The sequence below is a fragment of the Maylandia zebra genome, linkage group LG1 (genome assembly GCF_041146795.1).
Source record: "Maylandia zebra isolate NMK-2024a linkage group LG1, Mzebra_GT3a, whole genome shotgun sequence".
In the NCBI taxonomy this organism is placed as follows: domain Eukaryota; kingdom Metazoa; phylum Chordata; class Actinopteri; order Cichliformes; family Cichlidae; genus Maylandia; species Maylandia zebra.
Genome location: NC_135167.1, coordinates 25814073 through 25834741, shown reverse-complemented (window position 1 = coordinate 25834741; position 20669 = coordinate 25814073). Strand labels below are relative to the sequence as shown.

Here is a 20669-nt window from a genome sequence, read left to right as displayed (position 1 = left end):
GTTACTTTTAAAATGTGTTCCACTACAGATTACAAAATACACTCTAAAATGTATTTTGTAACATATTCCGTTACTGTCATGAATCTCTGTGTGGCAGGCAAGCAGAAGTGGTGGACCCAAAATGCAGAACTCAGACACGGAAGTGAAACTTAAAGCGCAGCTTTATTGCTGGGAAAACCTCGTACAAACTAAACTCACCAAAAGAAAACCAAAAGTCTGAACAGAGGAACCAAGGACTGAAACACTGGAAAAGAAATACTAAACTGGAGCAGGAGACTAAACACTAGGAACATAGAAGCATTGAGTACAGGAAAACACAGGGCTAATATACACAGGGTGGTAATCAGGGAATGGGCAACAGGAGGGAGACACAGCTGGGAGAAATTGGACTAACGAGACAGGGGGAGCAAAGCGGCACACACTAACATAAGACAGACTTTCACAATAAAACAGGAAATAAGACACAAGGATGCAGACTAAGAAACACAGACTTAACACGGGCAGAACTAAGAATAAACCAGAATAAGCTGGAAAATAGAACATCATCATAATCATCACAAGCACTAAGAGAATAAGGAAACAATCAAACACACCAAAGTAACTTGAAAGGCAGATTCATCATAAAACCCAACAAAGCACCAGAGAAACAAAGAACAATCTATCATTCAAAAATAAACCAAAACATAACCGTGACAGTTACATTACTCAATGTGAGTAACGCATTCTGAATACTTTGGATTACTTAATATATTGTCATGCTTTTTACAACTACATGGATGTACTATTGCTGCGTGATTTATTACTATTAGTGAAGGCTACTCGCTATCAAGCTAACATTATTAGCTTAGATCAGGTTAGTTCATAGACTGCTTTCAGAACTGCTCATGATTATTTGCAGCTGTAGGCAAACTTTAGTTTTTACAAAAGAACTTCCGGATGTTTCCTTAGGTTGGAGGTGGAGTCTTTTGGTGCTGAGAGCAGCTTATTTGCTGGCCAACAGAGTTGCATTGAACAGTCAGAGTTCACCCATCCCTTTCTTCTTTAAATGTGAAGTGGTGTCAGATTTTCAAGTAAGAAATGCATTCCTGCCCGCGCACTGCTGGCTCTGTCATGCTGGCTTTGGGTCCATTGTGTCACTGACGCCACCAACATTAACAGGACGCTTACATTAGAGCCTCTTATTTCGTGTTTTGTTTGGGTTCCCGACAATGCGTGGAATTACCAAAATTAGAGAGGGGATAGCCTAACATATGAAACAGGAAAAGACTGCTGTGTAATCCAGCGTAATCCATCCAAAGATAACAGTAAAGATGATCACATGCTTGTAAGGATAATGCATAAGGATACCTATAAAACAAAACAAGTGTCAAAACAGCACTTATGATTGGGTTAATTTTTTACATTGCAGTGTGGGATGGAAATTCCAAGGTACACAAAGGTCTTGATTCTCAATGCTCTTCTAATAAACCTTTGACTGAATAATGTGCTTTTGATTAAATGATGAGTTTTAACTTTGTTTTTTATTGTTAGTCCTGTAACGTCTAGGCTACCGTGGAGGGCAGCTGGCTGGTACTGGATAGTCTTTAGCCAATGCAGCTCACGTGGGTTTTCCAGGCTATAAAAGATGACAGTTGTGTTCGCTCTGTCTCTCTCCTGCCTCCAATTTGTGCTTGCACCTTCAACAGTTCTGCAGCACCTATGAAACACAGGCTGCACTGCCTGCACTACTGATATTGCACACCTTCCAACGCTGTTGTTATTTTGTATCCGTTTATTTTTAATGCGCTCCATTAAATTTACATACTCCTACTTGTCACTTTCTTTTTGTGAGTTTGATAGTCTGCATTAATTTGAAATGTATTAGTTCCATTTAAGTCGCGCATTCTCACAGATGTGAGTAAAGTGGGCAGTATATTAGAAACACCTTTTAACAACAAATGCCATCACACTTCAAATTACTGCAAAGAAATGAATAAACACACCGAGAACTAAAGGAGCTGTTCAAATGCATGCTGCTTATTTCACATAAGGTGGGATTGCACAGCTGTTGCGTGGCCTTCCTATCCATGTTTTCTTTTGTTCTCACCATTTATTATCCTTTCCTCAGTAGCTTCAACAGTAATAGGCCTCACTCGCTCACGCACAAACAGCGAGCGAACCTAGAAGCTTAAAATGTGCTCAGCATACAATCAAATCATATCACACTCGCGCACCAGCAGAGCTGACCCTTGCCTCATGCTCGTCATGCCGCCACGCATCTATTTTAAGCTGATGATAGCCACAGCTGAAACCAGTTGACCAATTGACTTGACCGTTGTGTCCTTTGTCCTTCAAGTTGTGCTGTGGCCGTTTGCGAATTGGAGGTAACCCAACTCTTCCCACTTTTCCACATCCCTCCATCCTAACGGCCCTGTAGGTACCTGACCTTTAAGAAAGTGTGTGGAGAAACGAAGCGGGGAAGAGGATTGAGAGAGGCTCAGGAGATGTGTGTACCCCCCAGGGAGATGGACAGACTGGTAGACATGGGATGTAGTGGCACTTGAAAGCAAATGGGAATCAGGATGGAAATAGAGGCACATCAGCAACTGTTGCCTGCAGGGTAGAGAGAAGTTGTTTGGTGTGCACCACTGAGGTGGAAATGTGTGGATGGCCCGGCATGGTGGGTGGGCAATAGCTTTTTTTAAAGGAAAAAATAAGGATTTTACAGCTATGGAGATTTTTCTTACCATATGTTTATGAAATACTCATGTGTTGTTGGTAGTATGTAGGATCTCATTCAGAACATCACTTAAATCCTTGCTGGCATCTTGACAGTTGTAAGGTCCCGAATAACTTGTGGTGCACCTGAGGAACTGGATGTGCTATCGCCCAGCTACCGCATTCAGTCAATTATGTCTTGAGAAGTCTGTGTTTTTTCTTTTTTTTCCCCCCACAATGCCTCTCCCTGTATCGCATACAGAGTACTTTTATTCGAAATTAACCAATGTGTTCTCCCAAGCTTATACAGCAGTTCTCAGCCTTAAGAGCAAACGCATTTACTATGCAGTGCTTGTAAACATCTGATTAACACTGCCTGCCCCCCCCCACCACACACACACACACACACACACACACACACACACACACACACACACAAACAATATTGCAAACATATTCACATGCACAAACAAATCATGCAAACAAGAAATAATTCTTTAAAACAGGGACACCGACAATTGAACTGTGTAATGCAATGTTTAAGATGACAACTGAAAAACCACTCTAAAGCATATATGATAATATATCAAGCAGAGGCATGTGCACAGCCACAGTGCCGAACGACAGTACATTCATACAAACATTCCTCCCCCTGTTACTGCTCTGTCTCCGGCTGTCACTAAAGTGCACCCTTTTACCCTTTTACAGGTACATAATGACAAGCATGTTGACAGTGGAGTTTGAGTAGAGGAAACCTTTTTTCCTCGTTGAGCAAATCCAAAGTTGTCATTATTAAAAACTAATTTTCAGAGCCATCTGTTTCCATCTGCAACATTACCCTTTGCCTCTAAAGAAGTTATTGATTTGGGTCCTAATCTACAAGTAAATATATTGTTTGAGTTTATTTTTTTCCATGCTGTCAGCAATGTTAAAAGGACACAGCTCATCTGGCTGATGGATGGGAGCAAATGTAGCCCAGGGCCTAAGGGTGGACTGCAAGAGAAATGTACCTTATAACACACATAAAAGCACACACACACACACATATAAACAACCCCTCCAGATGGGTCCCCCCTTGTGAGCAGTTTGTAGGGTCCAATTATGTGAGTTCGCATGTGTGTGCGTGTGTGTGTGTGTTGTGTTAAGGGGGTGTTAAGGGGGTTAAAAACTCTGATAGCAAAGTGTTTAGAAAACTATTACTGCAGATGTCAGCTGCAAAAGGCTTCAAGTATAAAACATCTTTTAAAATAACACAGCTAGGTCACAGGACATACCATCTATACTGACCATATGCACACTATACCACCCACACTGAGTTCTGGTCAGGTTATTGTTACCATAAACTAGCCTAATACAACATTACAGTTATTTGTTGTTTCGTGTCTGGGGCACTGACGTGTAAGCACAAGCTTTACTGAGAAGTAGATAAAGATGAAAGAGCAAGATAGCTGGTGCTGTAAATGAATGCCATAAAGCACGAATGCTGGATATGCCACCTCCTTCATCTGCAGCTGCTGAGCTTTTAGCATTTAGTGCCTTTCTTGCATCACAGGGCACCGCCACATTTATGTTGCCTTGCTAGAGCTAGCAGCCAGTCTGCTGGGTTTTGATGTAAACCATTTTAGCCTTTGCTATGAAAGCTAGTACTTCTAAGGATGGCAATTTAGGTTACTCAGTTGGAGCAAACTACTTTGGTCTTTTCGTGTGCATGGCGTCGCATGACTACAGAATCAGGCTTTAAGTTAGTAGGGCTTCTCGCTTGTGCTTTGTTATTCAGGCGGGCGAATTAGAACATACAATACAATCGTGTAATTACTGGAAATTATTTAGATAACATCTGGGTTAAAACCCACGCAAGCTCCTTTCACAGCTAACTCCTCCAGCAAACCTGACAGCCAGGAGGCACAAAGAGGTCAAAGCTGAGCACAAGTCCCTCTGGGGGGCTCTCGTAACCTTCAACCTTTAGGTGTTCATCCTCAATGTTCATTTCCTAGAGGTGTCGGAGGAAGACAACCCAAGAGGTGCTGTATGCAAAGGCGAGAAAAGGAAGTGCGGGGAGGGAGGGAAAGGGAACTTGAGAAGGTGAAAGAGGACAGAAAGTGCTTTGAATGAGTGTGGTTAAGGAGAGACTCAAGGAGAAGAAAGAGGAGAGGTAGGACGGAGGAGAGTGGAGAGAGTGTGGCTACAAACAGGGTATGTGGGGTTAACAGAAAGGAGAGACTGGGGGGGGAGGAGCAGCGCTCGAAGAAAGAATACAATGAAGACGAGGTTGCATTAGCAGCACGTCTCAGGCCAATTACTCTGCTGCTAACCCTCTCTTCTATCTCTCCTCTGGCTTCCTTCTCTCTCTGTGTCCTCTCCTCTCACTTTCCCTTTCTCTACCGCTCTCTCACTTTCCCTATCTGGGCTCTAACTATCCATGTGCTGTCAGCAGCAACAGATCCCTATATGATACCGGTGTGCACTGGCAGGTTTTATCTTCCTTTGCTACAATAGGAAAGGAGGATCTGAAAGAAGATAAGATAGGACCAACCAACAGTGACAACAGCAAACACATAACAGCATGGCGCATGCTTTGCACAGTGCTTCACTGCCATCTAGTGGCAGGCAGCTCAGCAGGACCTCCATATAATGGCTCTGGTAATAAGTTACAGGTTGTTGCGTTGCAGTAATGTAATCAAAAAGCTCATCTGAGAAGGTGTTTTTACAGATGAATGCAATGTCCAGGTACAGGTCTTCGAATTTGTGGTACACCTGTGCACAAGTGAGCTTTAAGTGTCTGTGTTTTCTGCAGTTCCTCTGAAGTAAGCAAAAACACCTTGTGCTGGTTCACCAACGACTCAGTGATGCAAATTATAGTAGCTTAAGCAGCTTGGTGCCATGTTGATAATAACACACGTGAGAATTTAAAACAGTTTCTTAAACTTTTTGCTCTGTATATGCATTGCTCTTTTTCTGACTTGTGATGCTGATGATTTGCCCAATATAAACTGAATTTATTTCAGGTCAAGCTAATAAGTATCATGCAAATATATTCTGGAAGAAAAATGAACCATAAATCCAAGTAAATCATTTTCTTTATTTTCTTTAGAAAATAAAAGAATATCAAATGCATATAATATGCATCATATAGTACATATTTGTGAGATTAACTGAACTGTTTTGAGGTATATATTAGTCTGTCAACAGAGTCATCATCAGAGAACAAAAACATTATGGTCTGAGCAGAGCGGAGTGACAAAAACATAAACCTTAAGAACAAAGGGTTACTCCTTTAATTAGATATTTGTAGACTCAATTAAGTGATTAATGCAATTATGAAAGATGGCATAATCTGAGGTAAGGAAAGAGCAAATGTATCACTGCTGTCCAGCGCCCATAGTAAAAAACAATAATTTTTCCTTTAGATATTCATTCATTTAATGACTTAATAAATTTTACTTGCAAATATTAAGTAACCTTGACCACATCAAAAGGTTTTAGGCGCCGCACCAGCCTGTCATCCCAGATGATTAACTGTGTGCAGCATAGTAAAAAACAAAGCCATGCCATGGATACTGTGTTAGGTTGTCATCTGCCTAATAGGGTGTTAATAGTATAACTGGTAGGCTAATTTGCATTCTGCAAGAATAACACCAAAGTTTGTAAAAGAACATCTGTGAAATGTTGTTGTTAAATACTTTGTACACAGACTTTACTTGTTAACTTTTAATTAGAAAGTATTTAGATAAATGCTAAACGTGGGGCTAATCTCAAAGGGCTTTTTATTTGCATGCAAATGTATGTATGTGTCCAATAGTCCACTGTCGTAGGTGTATGTTTGAGCGTGTGTGTGTACGTGTGCACGTGTGTGTAAGCAGGGGTTAGCGTAGGTGCAAAGAGCTGGAAACAGATAAAAATAAAATCACAGGCCCACTTCAGAAATAATGGGACATCTGGTCCAGACATCTGGAGCCAGAGGACTTTTAGGAGCTTCCCAGCACCCTCTCACCTTGTGGGTAAATTAGCAAAGTGAAAAAATATGGCAGGGGTAAACGATGCTGACAATCACACAGAGGGAGGACAGTTGAGACAGGTTGCCTGTGAATTCATCATTTGGAGGTCTTTTTTTGTTTCACGTAAATAAAGGGTGATAGCTGATGTTCCATGTGGGAGTTGAAATGTGAATGCGAGTGTGTGAGAGAAGGGGGGGGGGTATTTGAAAGCAGATGGAGGTGGGAACCATCTCATTACTCTTTGGCAAGAACTGATCAGTTTCCTCCTTTGAGCTAATAAATAAAAGTGTTTCTAAACAAAGATTATTATTCCAGGTAGGCTGTACAATGGATGATTGACGGTTCTCTTCTTCACGAAGACATCAGTAAAAAAAAAAAAAAAATCTCTTTTCTGGACCTGACCGGCAGAATCGCCAAGAATTTACCAATGATTTTTGAAACCTATTCCTGAAATGTCAAATTTGTCATAAATTAGCTTTCGGAAATAGGTTTGGAATAAATTTGCAAAATAGACTCTTTAGTTAAAAAAAAAAAAGTTGTTCTTGACATTGCCAAGTATAGACAGACAGCTCATCAATTAAAGTTTTCCAGGTTTAAATCTTGCAGTGCAACCTGAGCTTGCAAGACACTGTCTGCCTTTGTAAGTACACATCATGGGCTGATGGGTTGGCATGAGTCTGCTTGAGAGGGAAAGAGAGAGCGAGATGGTGTCAGATGCGATATTGATGACAAGCCACTATGCTAGTCTCTTGTTTCCCCTTGGCTCATTGTAAGGTTACAGTGGAAAGGTGGGACAACAAATGCCACCAAGTCACTCTGACAGCTTGACCCCTGGGAGAGCAGATACCCTTTTCATCAGATGCCCCTCCTCCCAAGCGCCCCATTCCGTGTCCTTTCTTTGGTCTTTCTTTTCATTTTATCCAATTCATCTTTATTTAACATTTACTTTTCTCCATATGGACTCCAGTGCTACCAACTGTTTGCCCTCTTTGTCCTGTTTTCCCTTTTCATCTATATACCTATACTTACACACCCTAAGACACACAGCCTTGCCCTCCCTGGCAGTTTCCTGGGGTTTTCAATCTCATGTCACAAATAGGTAATAAAGATGCCATCAAAAGGACACCAGAGCATCCACATTCTGCCTATTTTCCCTCCCACTCATAAATCTCCAGAGGGCAGAAGGACATATGTACATCACCTAGCGAACTTCACCACATTGAGTTATGTTTAGTGCAGGCTTGTTCCCAACGTGATCCAAATGTATAACACTCATGTGGACAGAGAAAGAACAAGAAGCATACTGTGTAAATAGGGCTAATGGTGGTCAGCGAATGCAAGCCATTAAGTAATCTGGAGTACAAAGCAAAATGTATCTTCAAGGGCCCTTCTCAGCATGCTAACCACAGAGAGGAGGAAGATGCAAGGGAAGGACAGGAAACGCATACTGTATTTATTCCCCTCCAGCTCCTCCTCAGACAGTCAGATAGGCTCTGAGCATAATGTCCTGTCAGATATGACCTTGAGCAAGTCCATTGTCTCCCAGGATCTTCACTCACACTGTCACATCAGGCCACTTCAGTGTTCTCAATAAAAACAACACAACAACAGCATCCCAATGATGTATTGCTGCGCATCAGTTGCATTAGCAAGCAGCTGGGGCAGGTTTGTCATTCACAGTAATTGGATCTGTACAGTATAATCTTTATGATTTAGCCTGTCTTGTTCTTGTGCTTGGTTTAAATGACATTATATAACGGCTGTCTCAATAAAACCATTGAACAAACAGGAAAAAATCCCAGAGACATTCCTAAGCTTGGTAAATAACGGTGCCTTTAAATGTATTATTAAATTGCAGCTTAGAAGAACTTTTTACTTCAGTCAGTTTACTTGAAGTTGCATGAACACATAGGCTCAAATCTGCAAAACATCAGTAAATGGTAATGTGGCAGACAGGACTTGCATGTATTCCAGTTCCAGATTTAAAAGTTACACTTAGTATTTTGGATGTCCAAAATGTTAGGAATTGGAGTGTGGCGCTTTAAAATGCCAAATTTAGGGCCGTGCCTTTAGGAATTATCTCACCTTCATGCGTATGTTTATGTCACTGCACATGGCATTGCACGAGCTTTAGTTCCAGCTAAGTGGCACATAGTTCTCATCTGTGCCCTTATGGCATTTCAGTGATTCACTCCGAATGACTCATTTGACTACACCTTTGTGTGATGAGGGACTCAGATGGGGTTTAAATTATGATTGTCTGAATTATTTCTAAATGTCTGCACCATTTAAAATATGAATATGTAAGAAGGAAATACAGACAAGAATGAAAACTTAGTTATAAATGATGGGGTTCGCCAATAATGGATTGGTGACCTGTTCAGGGTGTACCCCTTTTTGCACCCTGTGACAGCTGGGATGGATGGATGGATGGATGGATGGATAGCTGAAGATAGGTTTGTTTGAGAAATGGTGACATGTCTGCAGAGAGGGCATGTATCTCAACATGTCACATGGATAAATCACAGATGCGTGGGTTTGTGTAGGTGTAAAGGTACTTATATGTACTTATGTGTGCAGGTGTGTGTAAGGGAGGTAAGGTAAGGAAGGATGGGGGAGGAAGAGAGCGGATGAGGGTGTCCAGGTGAAATGTTGTGATAACAGCAGAACTGCATTCCCAATTATAAACTATCCATTCCAAGAATTTTTTTTTTTTAAAGGAGCCTTGTTGTTGAACTGTGGGTATGTGCAGTCAATCAAAAGCACCCCCAGGGTTGAAGATCAGCTTTGGCCCATCCTTGCGTAAAGTTGGAAAGATATGTCTGGCACATTCTTCTAAGCACAAGGGCATCACATGAGCTTCAGTCCTAGTATCATGCTTCAGATTATGGCACCCCGGAGTGTTGCTTGTGGGTTCATTTTGTGTTGCAGTCACAAGACAAGCTTGAAATTATGTGGAGATATCACATGTTGGAATTAATAGGAGGCTAAGCATATGAGTCTTCCAGGGTAAAACACTTCCTGATAGAATTTTTGTATTTCATTTTTGTTCCCAATTTTGAACTTTTCAGACACCAAGCCGTGAGTAAGTAAGTTCTGACCTCAAGCTTTCACACTGATTCAAAAACTCATGCAGTGGTGTTTTAGCGGATGAGAGAACATAAATGCTGTTAACTCACCTTACAAAATCTGAAACAGCTTTTATGCAGATCTCTGGAGTATTCGTGCACAGTTTGCATCTGTTGGCAGACAATTTTAATTTCCACTGGGATTTTTTTTCATGTAATTTAGATTTTTTTTATACAATGTTTTTTTTGACAAGACCCAACTGCAGTTGGTACACCATTGTTTCTGTACACACCTGTTTTATAGTTGAAGTGAGTCATTCCTGTGATTTTATTCATCTTGCTAATTTAACACCCACCTACAGTTGTGGTCAGAAGTTTACATCCACTCGTCATGGGCATGAATGTCGTGGTAAGATTTGTTTGAACTGTTCTATTTCCAGGGTGGACTGATTGTACAGCACACATCTTTCATCTCTTGTAAAACACAAAGTGGGTGCACAGTCTTTTTCTTGCATGTGTATATTCCACTCTGGTAAAACAGCAGTTCAAAGAAATCATTAAAAGCTCCAAATTACCATGACATGTATATCAACGATGAGTGGATGTAAATTTCTGACCAGAACTGTAAATTCAACACCGATCACTTTAAAGACCAACAACAGAAAACATCATGGGTTTGAAGAAATATCTAAGGATGCAGTGTGTGCCGATGTGACACTAAGAATACAACAGTTCATGACATAATTTAGCATCATTTTCACAATTCTGGCTCATGTCCTAAAGTGAACTCAAAGTCTAATAGTTTTTTGTAAACAAATGAAAATTGTCTCCTTCTTGTACTGGAGAATGTGTATATACTTTGAACCATTCCTGATAACGCACAGAAACAAGCCCCTGTGTGACCAGACAAACTAAATCTCAAATTACACTCAGAAGTACAGTTACAAAAATTAAAATCAATGATATCAGTACCTATTACTGATAGGTAGCTCATGAAAGCTGCTTGGCAGCTCATGAAAGTCAAGGTCATAGATATCCCTTTGAAAATGAAATTTCACTAAATTTATAATAGCCGTCAATGTTTGCCTTGGGTACTTTTATTTCATGCTTTTTTTCTAATCTTCTCCTGTCCACTCTTTGTGATCCCGTTCTTGGCTGACAGAAATGAAATCCAGCATGGTCTTCTGTTGCTGTAGCTACTTCAAGGTTCCACATGTTGTGCTTTCAACAGTGTGCCTTTGAAATAATGTTCGAGCTACTGTATCAGCCATTTCTACAGTTTTAACATCGTGCATTAAATTTACAGGAACTTACCCTATTAGTTAAACAGCTTTGAGCTGTATTACGATCTCTCTTTGCAATTTCCCATTTTTGTTTTATTCTGTGCGCCTCCTGAAAATCATGCTCACTGATTATTGAGGAAATTAAAATTATTACTGTTATGCGAGGCAAAATTTGATTAGATGCTCACTAAAGCCTGTTTGCTTAAATTTTGTCAAAATAAAATAAAAGGCATCTGTGGTGTACTGCTTCCAAATATACATGTCATTGTGTTGTATTAATAAACAATGTCAGCTGTATAATGTGTTGGATCCGGACTAAATGTGTGTTGTTTCACAGCAGTAACAGAATGAAAAAGCCTTTTCCGGAGCAAGAATTGATTTTCTCTAAAACCAATGAGGCAACAATTGACTTAGTTTTTGAGATATGGATGTATAAAAAGTTACTAAGCGATTATTTTCCATCAACAAATCGAACCCTTCCGGAAACTCAATTTTATACCTTAATGATATACTCAAAAACCTCAAACTGAGGCTTTGAAATAGTCACACTGTTAGCAGGCAGAAACAAGAACCTGTGGTGGGCCAATCGATAGAAACTTCATTACCAGGAAGCCGGGCTAGTAATCTCCTTGGCTGCAGCTGTGAGGGACATACATTCTACCACAGCACCTGTTCTCAATGATATATCCAGTCTGCACCTGCACAGGCACAAAGGCACACTCACACTACTCTGCGGTTTAACACTCCCTCACTATCTTACCATCTCTTTTCTCTGTCTGTCTCAAATACGAGCTCACAAGGATTTTGTGTTATTTCATACTCTTGCCTTGCTTCTCTCTCCCAGCCTTAGATGAGCTTTCTTACATTTGTGCCAGGATGCATCTTTAGCAGCTGATAAGAGCAGAAAAGGGAGAAAAACTGATGGGTGAAAACAGAAGAAGAGAGAAGCAGCAGGGGAGATGTGAGGAGGGGGTGGAGAGCAGTTGAAGTTTTTTTCTTTCTTTCTTTCTTTTTCAGTTAATACAAATAGACCTTTGGGGTTCAGAAATTGTGTAGTATAATATCATGTTAGGACAGCTCCATTTTACACCAAAATTGGTTCTATAATGGCAAGCCACAGAGACATTTTAAAGTATTTTTCCTTTCTAGCTTTCCCTCTTTGAGAAAATTGGGTCTCCACAGGAAAAATGACAAATCATCGAGTTATCAGGGATAAGTACTTTTGCAAGTTTTTAGCCTTGGACCCGATTCTCACACTTGTAGCGATCTAATTCAGCTATAAAACCAAGGCAGGTAATAACAAAACTAAAGATTAGGTCCAAGATGGTATTTGGGACCCAACTGGAAACAAGCAACCAAAGTAGTCCTATATATCTGGACTGTTAACATGTAGCCGAAACACACCTTTTTTTCCTTCTTTTATGTTAATTCAACCAGTAGATGGCACTGACAGAGCAATAACAACTACTGCTTACTTTATAATAACTCTTTTCTACCTTACTTAAATAAAATAAAAAATTGTATTCCCATAATGTTAAAGAAAATAGTTCTCCTGCTCATTACTAGGAGCAGAACTAATCACTATCTGTTATCTCCTCCTTGGAGATGAGTAGAAATGCTGTGGGCAATACTGGAGACTGTCCTCTTGAGACAGAGGGATGCACTAAGAGCACACGGCTGCATAATGTTGTTTCCAAACAGAAATATAGAAACAAGATAGGTTTTTTATTGGCATTTAGGCCTACCCTTCTATCATGGTGCTAAAGGTTTATACTGAGACTTTGTCAAGATATATCTATATGCTAACAGCTCCCATTATGCATCCCGGTACTGCAAAGTAAAGTAACTGTAGGGGCTTTCTACTGTGGCTCCCACACAACTATGACTGACATAATATATGTGAACTAAATGGATTTCTGCCCAAATGAATAAATTTACCCACATTTCATTGTGTGCTACTCCATTAAACTGAAATCTGTGCTTAATCTGCAACAATTATCGGCTTGTGATAAACACAGCAAAAGCAAGTTTGATTAATTCAGTGGTAGAAAACAAGTATTTCCGACTGCAGTGTATTGATTTGCCAAGAAGCAGTTCTACAAAAAAATAAAAAGCTGTGGTACATATGTCTGGAAATGAGTAATCATATACAATAGGGTTTTCTCAAGCTATATGCAGTAACTACATGTTGTTTCTTTTGATTTCACATTAATTACAATATGTGTGTGTGTGTGTGTGTGTGTGTGTGTGTGTGTGTGTGTGTGTGTGTGTGTGTGTGTGTGTGTGTGTGTGTGTGTGTGTGTGTGTGTGTGTGTGTGTTGCCAGAGTTTCTCTAGCTTGTACAATGGATTTGAGGTACTGTGTCCTTGTCCTTGTTGTTAAATCAAACCAATTACACTGTAATTGGTTGTTTTGGCCAGATTGTTGCTTTCAGTATGAGCTTATATAGATGTTGCTTTGCATAAGGTGATTTTTGTGATAGGTTGCAAGTAAGTTTTGTTGTAATGATTTTTCTGTGTAGACCTCAGTTGTAAAACATAAATGCAATCCTTTGTGTAGTTGTGTGTACTTTCACTTTCCTTTTCTAACAAGCAGGTATAGTTTTATCTCAAAGCTTTCTTGAAATTCCAAATCTCTTCTTGACGTTTAATAGGTCCTCTTAGCACCAGTTCCTTAGAGCCATGTCAGTAGCTTTAGTCTTTTCATGTGTACCCTTTATATGATTTATAGCTGCTACAGTGCACCAACACTTGTAGGTAGGTAGGTAGGTAGGTAGGTAGGTAGATAGATAGATAGATAGATAGATAGATAGATAGATAGATAGATAGATAGATAGATAGATAGATAGATAGATAGATAGATAGATAGATAGATAGATAGATAGATAGATAGATAGATAGATAGTATTGCTTCTTCATCTTCTATCATCCTTACTTAACAGCCATGAATCTGTATTGTGGATATCAAGATAGCTTAGCAGCCCTTTGATTAAATGAATAGACCAAGTTTAGAGGACATCTGTTAGCAGATCTGGGAAAAGATTACTCAGCCTCATCTCATACAGACAGAGTAGCAAATGATGTAATTAAGGCCACAAAAATACTGCCTCTTGGCCTTGGCCTCTCGCCTCATTCAATCTTTTGTAGTGTAATATAATAATACGATTCCACTTTACAGAATGCACAAAAAATAAATAAAATATTGAAATTTCTGTTGCTTAATACACTTGAGAAATCGTAGAGCTGTCGACTGCAATTTTAAACAGAAAATTAATACGCTTAGATTAAAATCTTTGTGAGATGTAGAAGTAGAAGATAAAGAAATTAACATGACTAGCAGGCCAGACTATGGGCCAAACTAGGGCACTGCATTCATAAAGATGATTTATATACCAGAAACACAAAACTGATGTAATGTTCTTACTTTACATTCTAATTGATTTTTTCCAGACCTTGTTTTCTATGGCCCTCAGTTTGTTGTTTCTGAAGCTGAGATGAGCTTCACAAGCTTTGAGGACTAACAGATACACAAGTCATTAAAATACATCACTTTCACTGGTCTTTCTGTTCAGCTTCCCATGATGCAACTACTATAGGGTAAATCATGTAATGCCAACAGCTTTATTCTGGTGTACAACTCTAATTCTGTCATGTCATCTCAAGCAACTAAACCTCAGACCTTCTGTACCTAAAGGCAGCTTTCAAATGAGTCTAATTTCCCTCATCTGCTTCTTTCCCACGCTCTAAAGCCTCTTGGCCTATCATGTCTTAAGTCTGTGTTTACAAAAAATATTTCCGAGCTCAGTGCATGGACCAGAAAAACTCTGGTTACAGGATGTAACATTTATTTGGAGATTATTCAGTATACTAGAAGTTTTATCACTGGAATATATGCTACATTATCCAAGTGCGTCAAAAATATTACAGAAAATACGACAACTATTACTATTCCTAATAAAGAAGGAAATGCATGAAGTGTGTTACTAAGATTAAGCCCCAGTTTTGCCCAGCCACCAACCCTTGCAATGAAGAAATACCTAACACAGTATGACACATACTGCGTGTGTGTGACTGTCTCAATCTGCCCTTTTCCAAAGAACTTCAATCATTTAGTTTCTCTGAGCAGTATGCTTCCAATCCCAGCAAACAGCTGGCCTGGCATTTAGAACACATGGGGATTAGTGGGTTGATTTATTTAGAGGCTCAATCCAGAGTCTGACCATTGCACCACTTATGATGCCAAGATCACCTCTCTGCTGGCTTGCTGATTATATTTTCATTTTTCTTCTATTGATTTCATCCATATTCTGCATGTATGAAGAAGCCATATTTGAATGAATCTCACAATTTGCTTATGTTTACGATCAATCTAAATCATGTCTGCATCTTAACAATATACTTTCCTATCTATAGATGCATTTAGAAAATCAAAGTCTCCATTTAGGGGTTGTAAGAAGCATTTTACAGTTTATCATATATTTTTCTTTAATTGATTCTGTGGATTTTTATTTCTGCTGTGATTGTTAACTACTGCTGGATTAAACTAATCTGTAGGCGCCTGATATTTTACATCTGGCTTAGTCTCCTGAGTCAGTATAAGCTCAGTTGGCAATCATATGTTTTTAGTTTGCCACACAGACAGGTTGGCAGAAGCCGTGTGGGCGTGTGTAGAAGGTGCAGGTGTGTCAATGTGCTTTGATAGCGTCGTTTAAAAAAACAAAAGAATCTGTGAACCAAAGTGGATTTCCCACTTGCCATCGTCTCTCATTGGTTGTCACAAGGGCCTGATTTGCATATGGTGGGAGTGTCCTGAGCAGGCAGTGGGATGAATGACTTGTTCAAGTCAGATAGAAATAAGGCATAGCACTTAGCAGAGGTCTGCACAGCTCAACGCTCAAAATGCCTGGCTTACTTAAGCTGCTCCTCTTCCTGCTATGAGTGGAAAGTGCTACAAACGGACATAAACATGTTCAACAGCAGACATCCTAGACTCAGCAAAAGAGGAAGAATATGGGTAAGTTTCACAACAATTTGCTTCACAAACAGAATTTAATGTTACGCAGCTACACATATGTTAGATGGCTTTGTGAGCACCATTTCATATCATTAAGGCAGATATAGGATTAGGCCCTTATACATCATATTGTTTTTCATCTTTCTCTTAAACTTGTGCAGATAAACCTTGATTTCATAACAGTCTAATTTCAGGGCCTGATTTAAATACTTCATAAACTGAACATATGGATGTTATTTTGTTATTTAGGTTTCAGAACAGCTCTGTAACTGATAGGAAAACAAAATATTTATTTTTAATGAGAATAAGAATAATATATCCCAAATACCTATTTCTTTACTAACTTTAATTAAACCACAACATCTTCATCTTTTAACATTTTTTCTTGTGTTTACAGGGATTGTGCATCCTTTTGCTTTACACCAACCCCCTTTCCTGTTTGGCAAATTTCAGTCAAGCAAAAGAGCTCATCTATAAGATAAAGGAGGGATTACCAAGGGGGACTTTTATAGGAGCTATTGGAGTAGATTTAAATTTGGATTTCTCTGTTGACCCCCCCTTTATATTCAGTCTCGCTCAAAAGAAGGTCAGTGAACAGTATGTGAACCTAAATAATACCACCGGGGAGCTTTACACATCTGCTACAGAGATTGACAGGGAGACTCTCTGTGCTGATAACTTAGAGGGGCAGGGATGTGTCCTCTCACTGGATGTGTTTGTGCTGCCTCAACAATACTTTCAGCTTGTCAAAGTAAAGATTCTCATTGAGGATGTTAATGACAACAGGCCAAAGTTCCCCACAGATGAGATCGCTATGTCTGTCCCTGAAAACGCACCAATCAATGCTCGCTATGCAGTAGAGCAATCAGCAGTTGACCCAGACCTTGGTCCTCATGGAGTGCAAACCTACTGGCTGGTTAATGACTTTGGAATGTTCACATTGGATGTTGAGGAGAATGAAGGAGGTGAGCTGACGCCTTTCCTCATTGTGACAGAAGCTTTGGACCGAGAGACTCAGGCGGAATACATTACCGATATAATTGCAGAGGATGGGGGGACCCCTCCTCTACTTGGTGCTGCGACTTTGAAAATTGTCATCACGGATGTGAATGATAACTGTCCCCAATTCAAAGAGTCACAAATTAATGTCACTCTGCATGGGAATACCACCAAAGGGGTACATTTGGCACGTCTGCATGCTTTTGACCCTGACCTTGGTGCTAATGCTCAGATCAGCTATGCTTACAGTGAACGCGTGCCAAGGGACACCAGGAGCTTGTTCCATTTGGACAAAATTACAGGAGTGATCAAGCTCGCAGGGAAAATAGACACTGGCACAGCCACATTTTACAAACTCACTGTTCTGGCTACTGGACCTGGTTGTATTCCTGCTGTAGCCACTGTTATTGTCCATATCATCAAAGTTGTCACTGGACCCCCTACTCTCATACCCCGGTACATTGCGCCAGAAAAAGATGGGGTGGTAACAATAAAGGAATCTGAACCAGCTTTTTCTCCAATTGCTTTTTTTACTGTTAAAAACATTGATAAGAACCAAAGGGTGGACTGTTATTTGGAAGGACCTGGTCCCTTCAGGTTGAGCCCCTATCAGCTGTTCAAGAATGAATACCTGTTGGAGACAACAGAGCCCTTGGACTTTGAGAGGACACAGGAGTATGATCTTATTTTGGTTGCTAATAGCACCCGTGGGATCGTTATCAAGACCTTCCTTAAGGTGCAAGTTTTGGACGAGAATGACAATGCCCCTGTGTTTCAGCAGTCTTTGGTGGAGATATCAGTTGAAGAAAACAATCCGCCAAACACTTTTCTCACTCAGCTCCAAGCGTCAGACCAGGACAGTGAAAGCAGAGGGGAAGTTCTTTACCTCCTCGGAGGCGACGCCCCTGGTATTTTTGTTGTGGATCGAGTTACAGGTATCCTGACTGTGGCCACATCGCTGGACCGTGAGGAGAAAGAGACATACCGGTTCATCGTGAGAGCGGTGGACCAGGGGACACCCAGAAGGGAGTCAATTGCAACAGTGGTGGTGACCGTGCAAGATCGCAATGACAACAGTCCACGATTCATCAACAAGGATTTCACTTTCTTTGTGCCAGAGAACTTCCCAGGTTATGGTGAGATCGGTGTCCTCTCTGTGACTGATGCTGATGCTGGAGAAAATGGCTGGGTGGCCCTCTCCATCCTGAATGGCAGTGACATTTTTATGATAGACACAGGCCGAGGGGCACTGAGGGCAAAGACATCACTGGACCGGGAGCAGCAGGGGACCTACCAGCTATGGATCGAGGCTGTTGATGGTGGGGAGCCTGCTCTCTCCTCTGTCACAATAGTTACCGTGCTGCTGCTGGATGTAAATGACAACCCACCAATCGTCCTCTTTCCTCAGTCGAATCAGTCTTACATGCTAGTGCTACCCAACACTGTACCAGGAACATCAATCACAGAGGTGTACGCTGTGGATAAAGATACAGGGATGAATGCTGTGATCGCCTACAGTATCATTAAAAGGAAAGGCGGTGAGCCCGGGTCTTTTGCCATTGACCCAGAAACAGGAAATATCACATTAAAGAGGGAGCTCAGCAATCGTGGCCTATACAGCCTTCTGGTGAAGGTCAGTGATCATGGTCAACCTGAACCTCTGTACTCAACAGTTATGGTTAACTTCTTTGTCAATGAAACAGTGAGTAATGAAAGTTACATTCAAAGTCTGCTGACCAGAGAGGCTGACATAGAGGTAGAGGAGAGGCCCTGGTACATTGGCCAGATGGCAGAGGGGCCTGAGAGGTATGAGCCGTTCCCGTGTCAGCCTGTCCTCATTGCTCTTTCAGTGACGTGTCTGGGGCTGTTCTTCTTGGTTGTCACGCTGACGTCTTACATATGCTGTAGGAGGTTTAAAAAGAACAGGATGAAAAGATCAGAAGTGGAAATACCTTTAAAAATTCAAAATGACTCGATGCAGGTTGTGAACAGAAAGCTCAGACAGATCTCTAACATCTGATGTTCAGTTGTTCACTCGTTCAAACAAAAAAAACACCACCACTGTTTACATAAATGTTTACAAAACTCACTGTAAGAACTTTCTCTTACATGAAGTTCCTCTTTTGGGCTTTGTGATGATTGTTTTTTGTCATATGCCACCACTTTCTGTCAACTGTTGGCAGGCAGCAACGGTGTCATTACAAAAACATCACAGTAACTCAGTGAATATTACCAAGGTCCCATGTAAATACTGTATAAAAAGATTTACAACTTTATATACAAGTTTTGCATTTGATTGGTAAGGACAAGAGACACTGCTTTAGAGAAAAAAATGCATCTCTTTAGACCATCTGTCACTTGTATCGGTTATACAAATATAATTGAAAAATAAATGTATTTCCAAGTTAAATGTTTATCTATATTCATGAGGTAACCGTGAGGTCTGTAATACAGAAAAGGGCAATCAAAGTGAATTGGAAAAGCTAACACAGAATACGTGAATGCCATAAAACGTCGTTCTATACACGACAACCGCAATGACAACAGACCAAACTAGACTAACAAACAAACTAGACGTTTCTTCACACGTTTTCACTTGTGTCTTACTTTCTACTTTTGCTCAGATGTTGTGCAATAATATAGTACATATAAGTGATAATTGAGTGATATAATGTTAGGTTAAAAGTTCCGGGGGAAAAAGCTTGTAGGTGCACCTTGAGTTTTTTTGTTTTGTTTTGTTTGTTTGTTTGTTTGTTTGTTTTTGTCCCCTTTTCTTTTCTTTTTATCAATAAAAATTCCGTACAGCTGTTGTGCCAAATCAGCACAACAACAAAATAATCACATTTTCATCACTTTGCTACTGGAACTGTGTCCAAACTTGTCAAAAAAGCTACTTTTAAGTTAAATACATCACTTTCCTTTATAGAGTCATGCAATTCTCAATGTGTCTGTGAAAATATGCAAGTGTTTGTGATAGACTGTTTGTAACTATTAAAGATACTTTATTTTTATAATACACTGGATTTTATTCTGTATTGATTTCATTATGTCTTGCTATCACACATATATCCTACATGCACTCAGATGTGTGTGTCTAAACTTGACTGGTATAAATGTCATTTATATGCTTAAAAGAAAACAAGCCTGTAGTTTAGATTAAAATAAACTGAAAAACACAAAGAATGGAAATATACTTTAAAGTAAGGAAGGAAATTGATAGATACTGATTGGCACCTAATAAAAAATACATTTAGACTTCATCTTCTTCATATATCAAATTTGGTATACAAATTAAGTGCCTGTTGGATCTTACGAAGTGTGAGTGTCGCTGAAGGAGTTAAAGATCAAAAGTACATGATTCTGTATTATTGTTGCCATCACCTGTGAAGAACAGACCTGGTGAGGTAATACCAAGAGTCCAACTAAGAAGGAAAAACATAGTGCAGCTGCTCGTGTCTGGTGTGTTTGAGGATCAAATTCACATTTCTCACCTCTCTTGAGTGGTATTCGCAATCACTGTGCTTTTCATTCCACAACAACTTTGGGATATATCTGGAAAGTGTGAAAGTGCTTCTGACACATTCTCCCCCAACAGATCAACTCAGAAAGCCTTT

At 40.0% G+C, this 20669-nt stretch overlaps 1 protein-coding gene across 1 annotated transcript; it reads left to right on the top strand.

The window, feature by feature from the left end:
• The first annotated feature begins 15905 nt into the window (after nt 1-15905).
• pcdh20 (protocadherin 20) lies at nt 15906-20071 on the top strand. The gene is made up of 2 exons (XM_004543362.4): nt 15906-16056; nt 16454-20071. The coding sequence occupies exons 1-2, from the start codon at nt 16009-16011 to the stop codon at nt 19073-19075; spliced, it is 2670 nt and encodes an 889-aa protein (XP_004543419.1). The 5' UTR covers nt 15906-16008; the 3' UTR covers nt 19076-20071.
• The last annotated feature ends 598 nt before the right edge of the window (nt 20072-20669 follow it).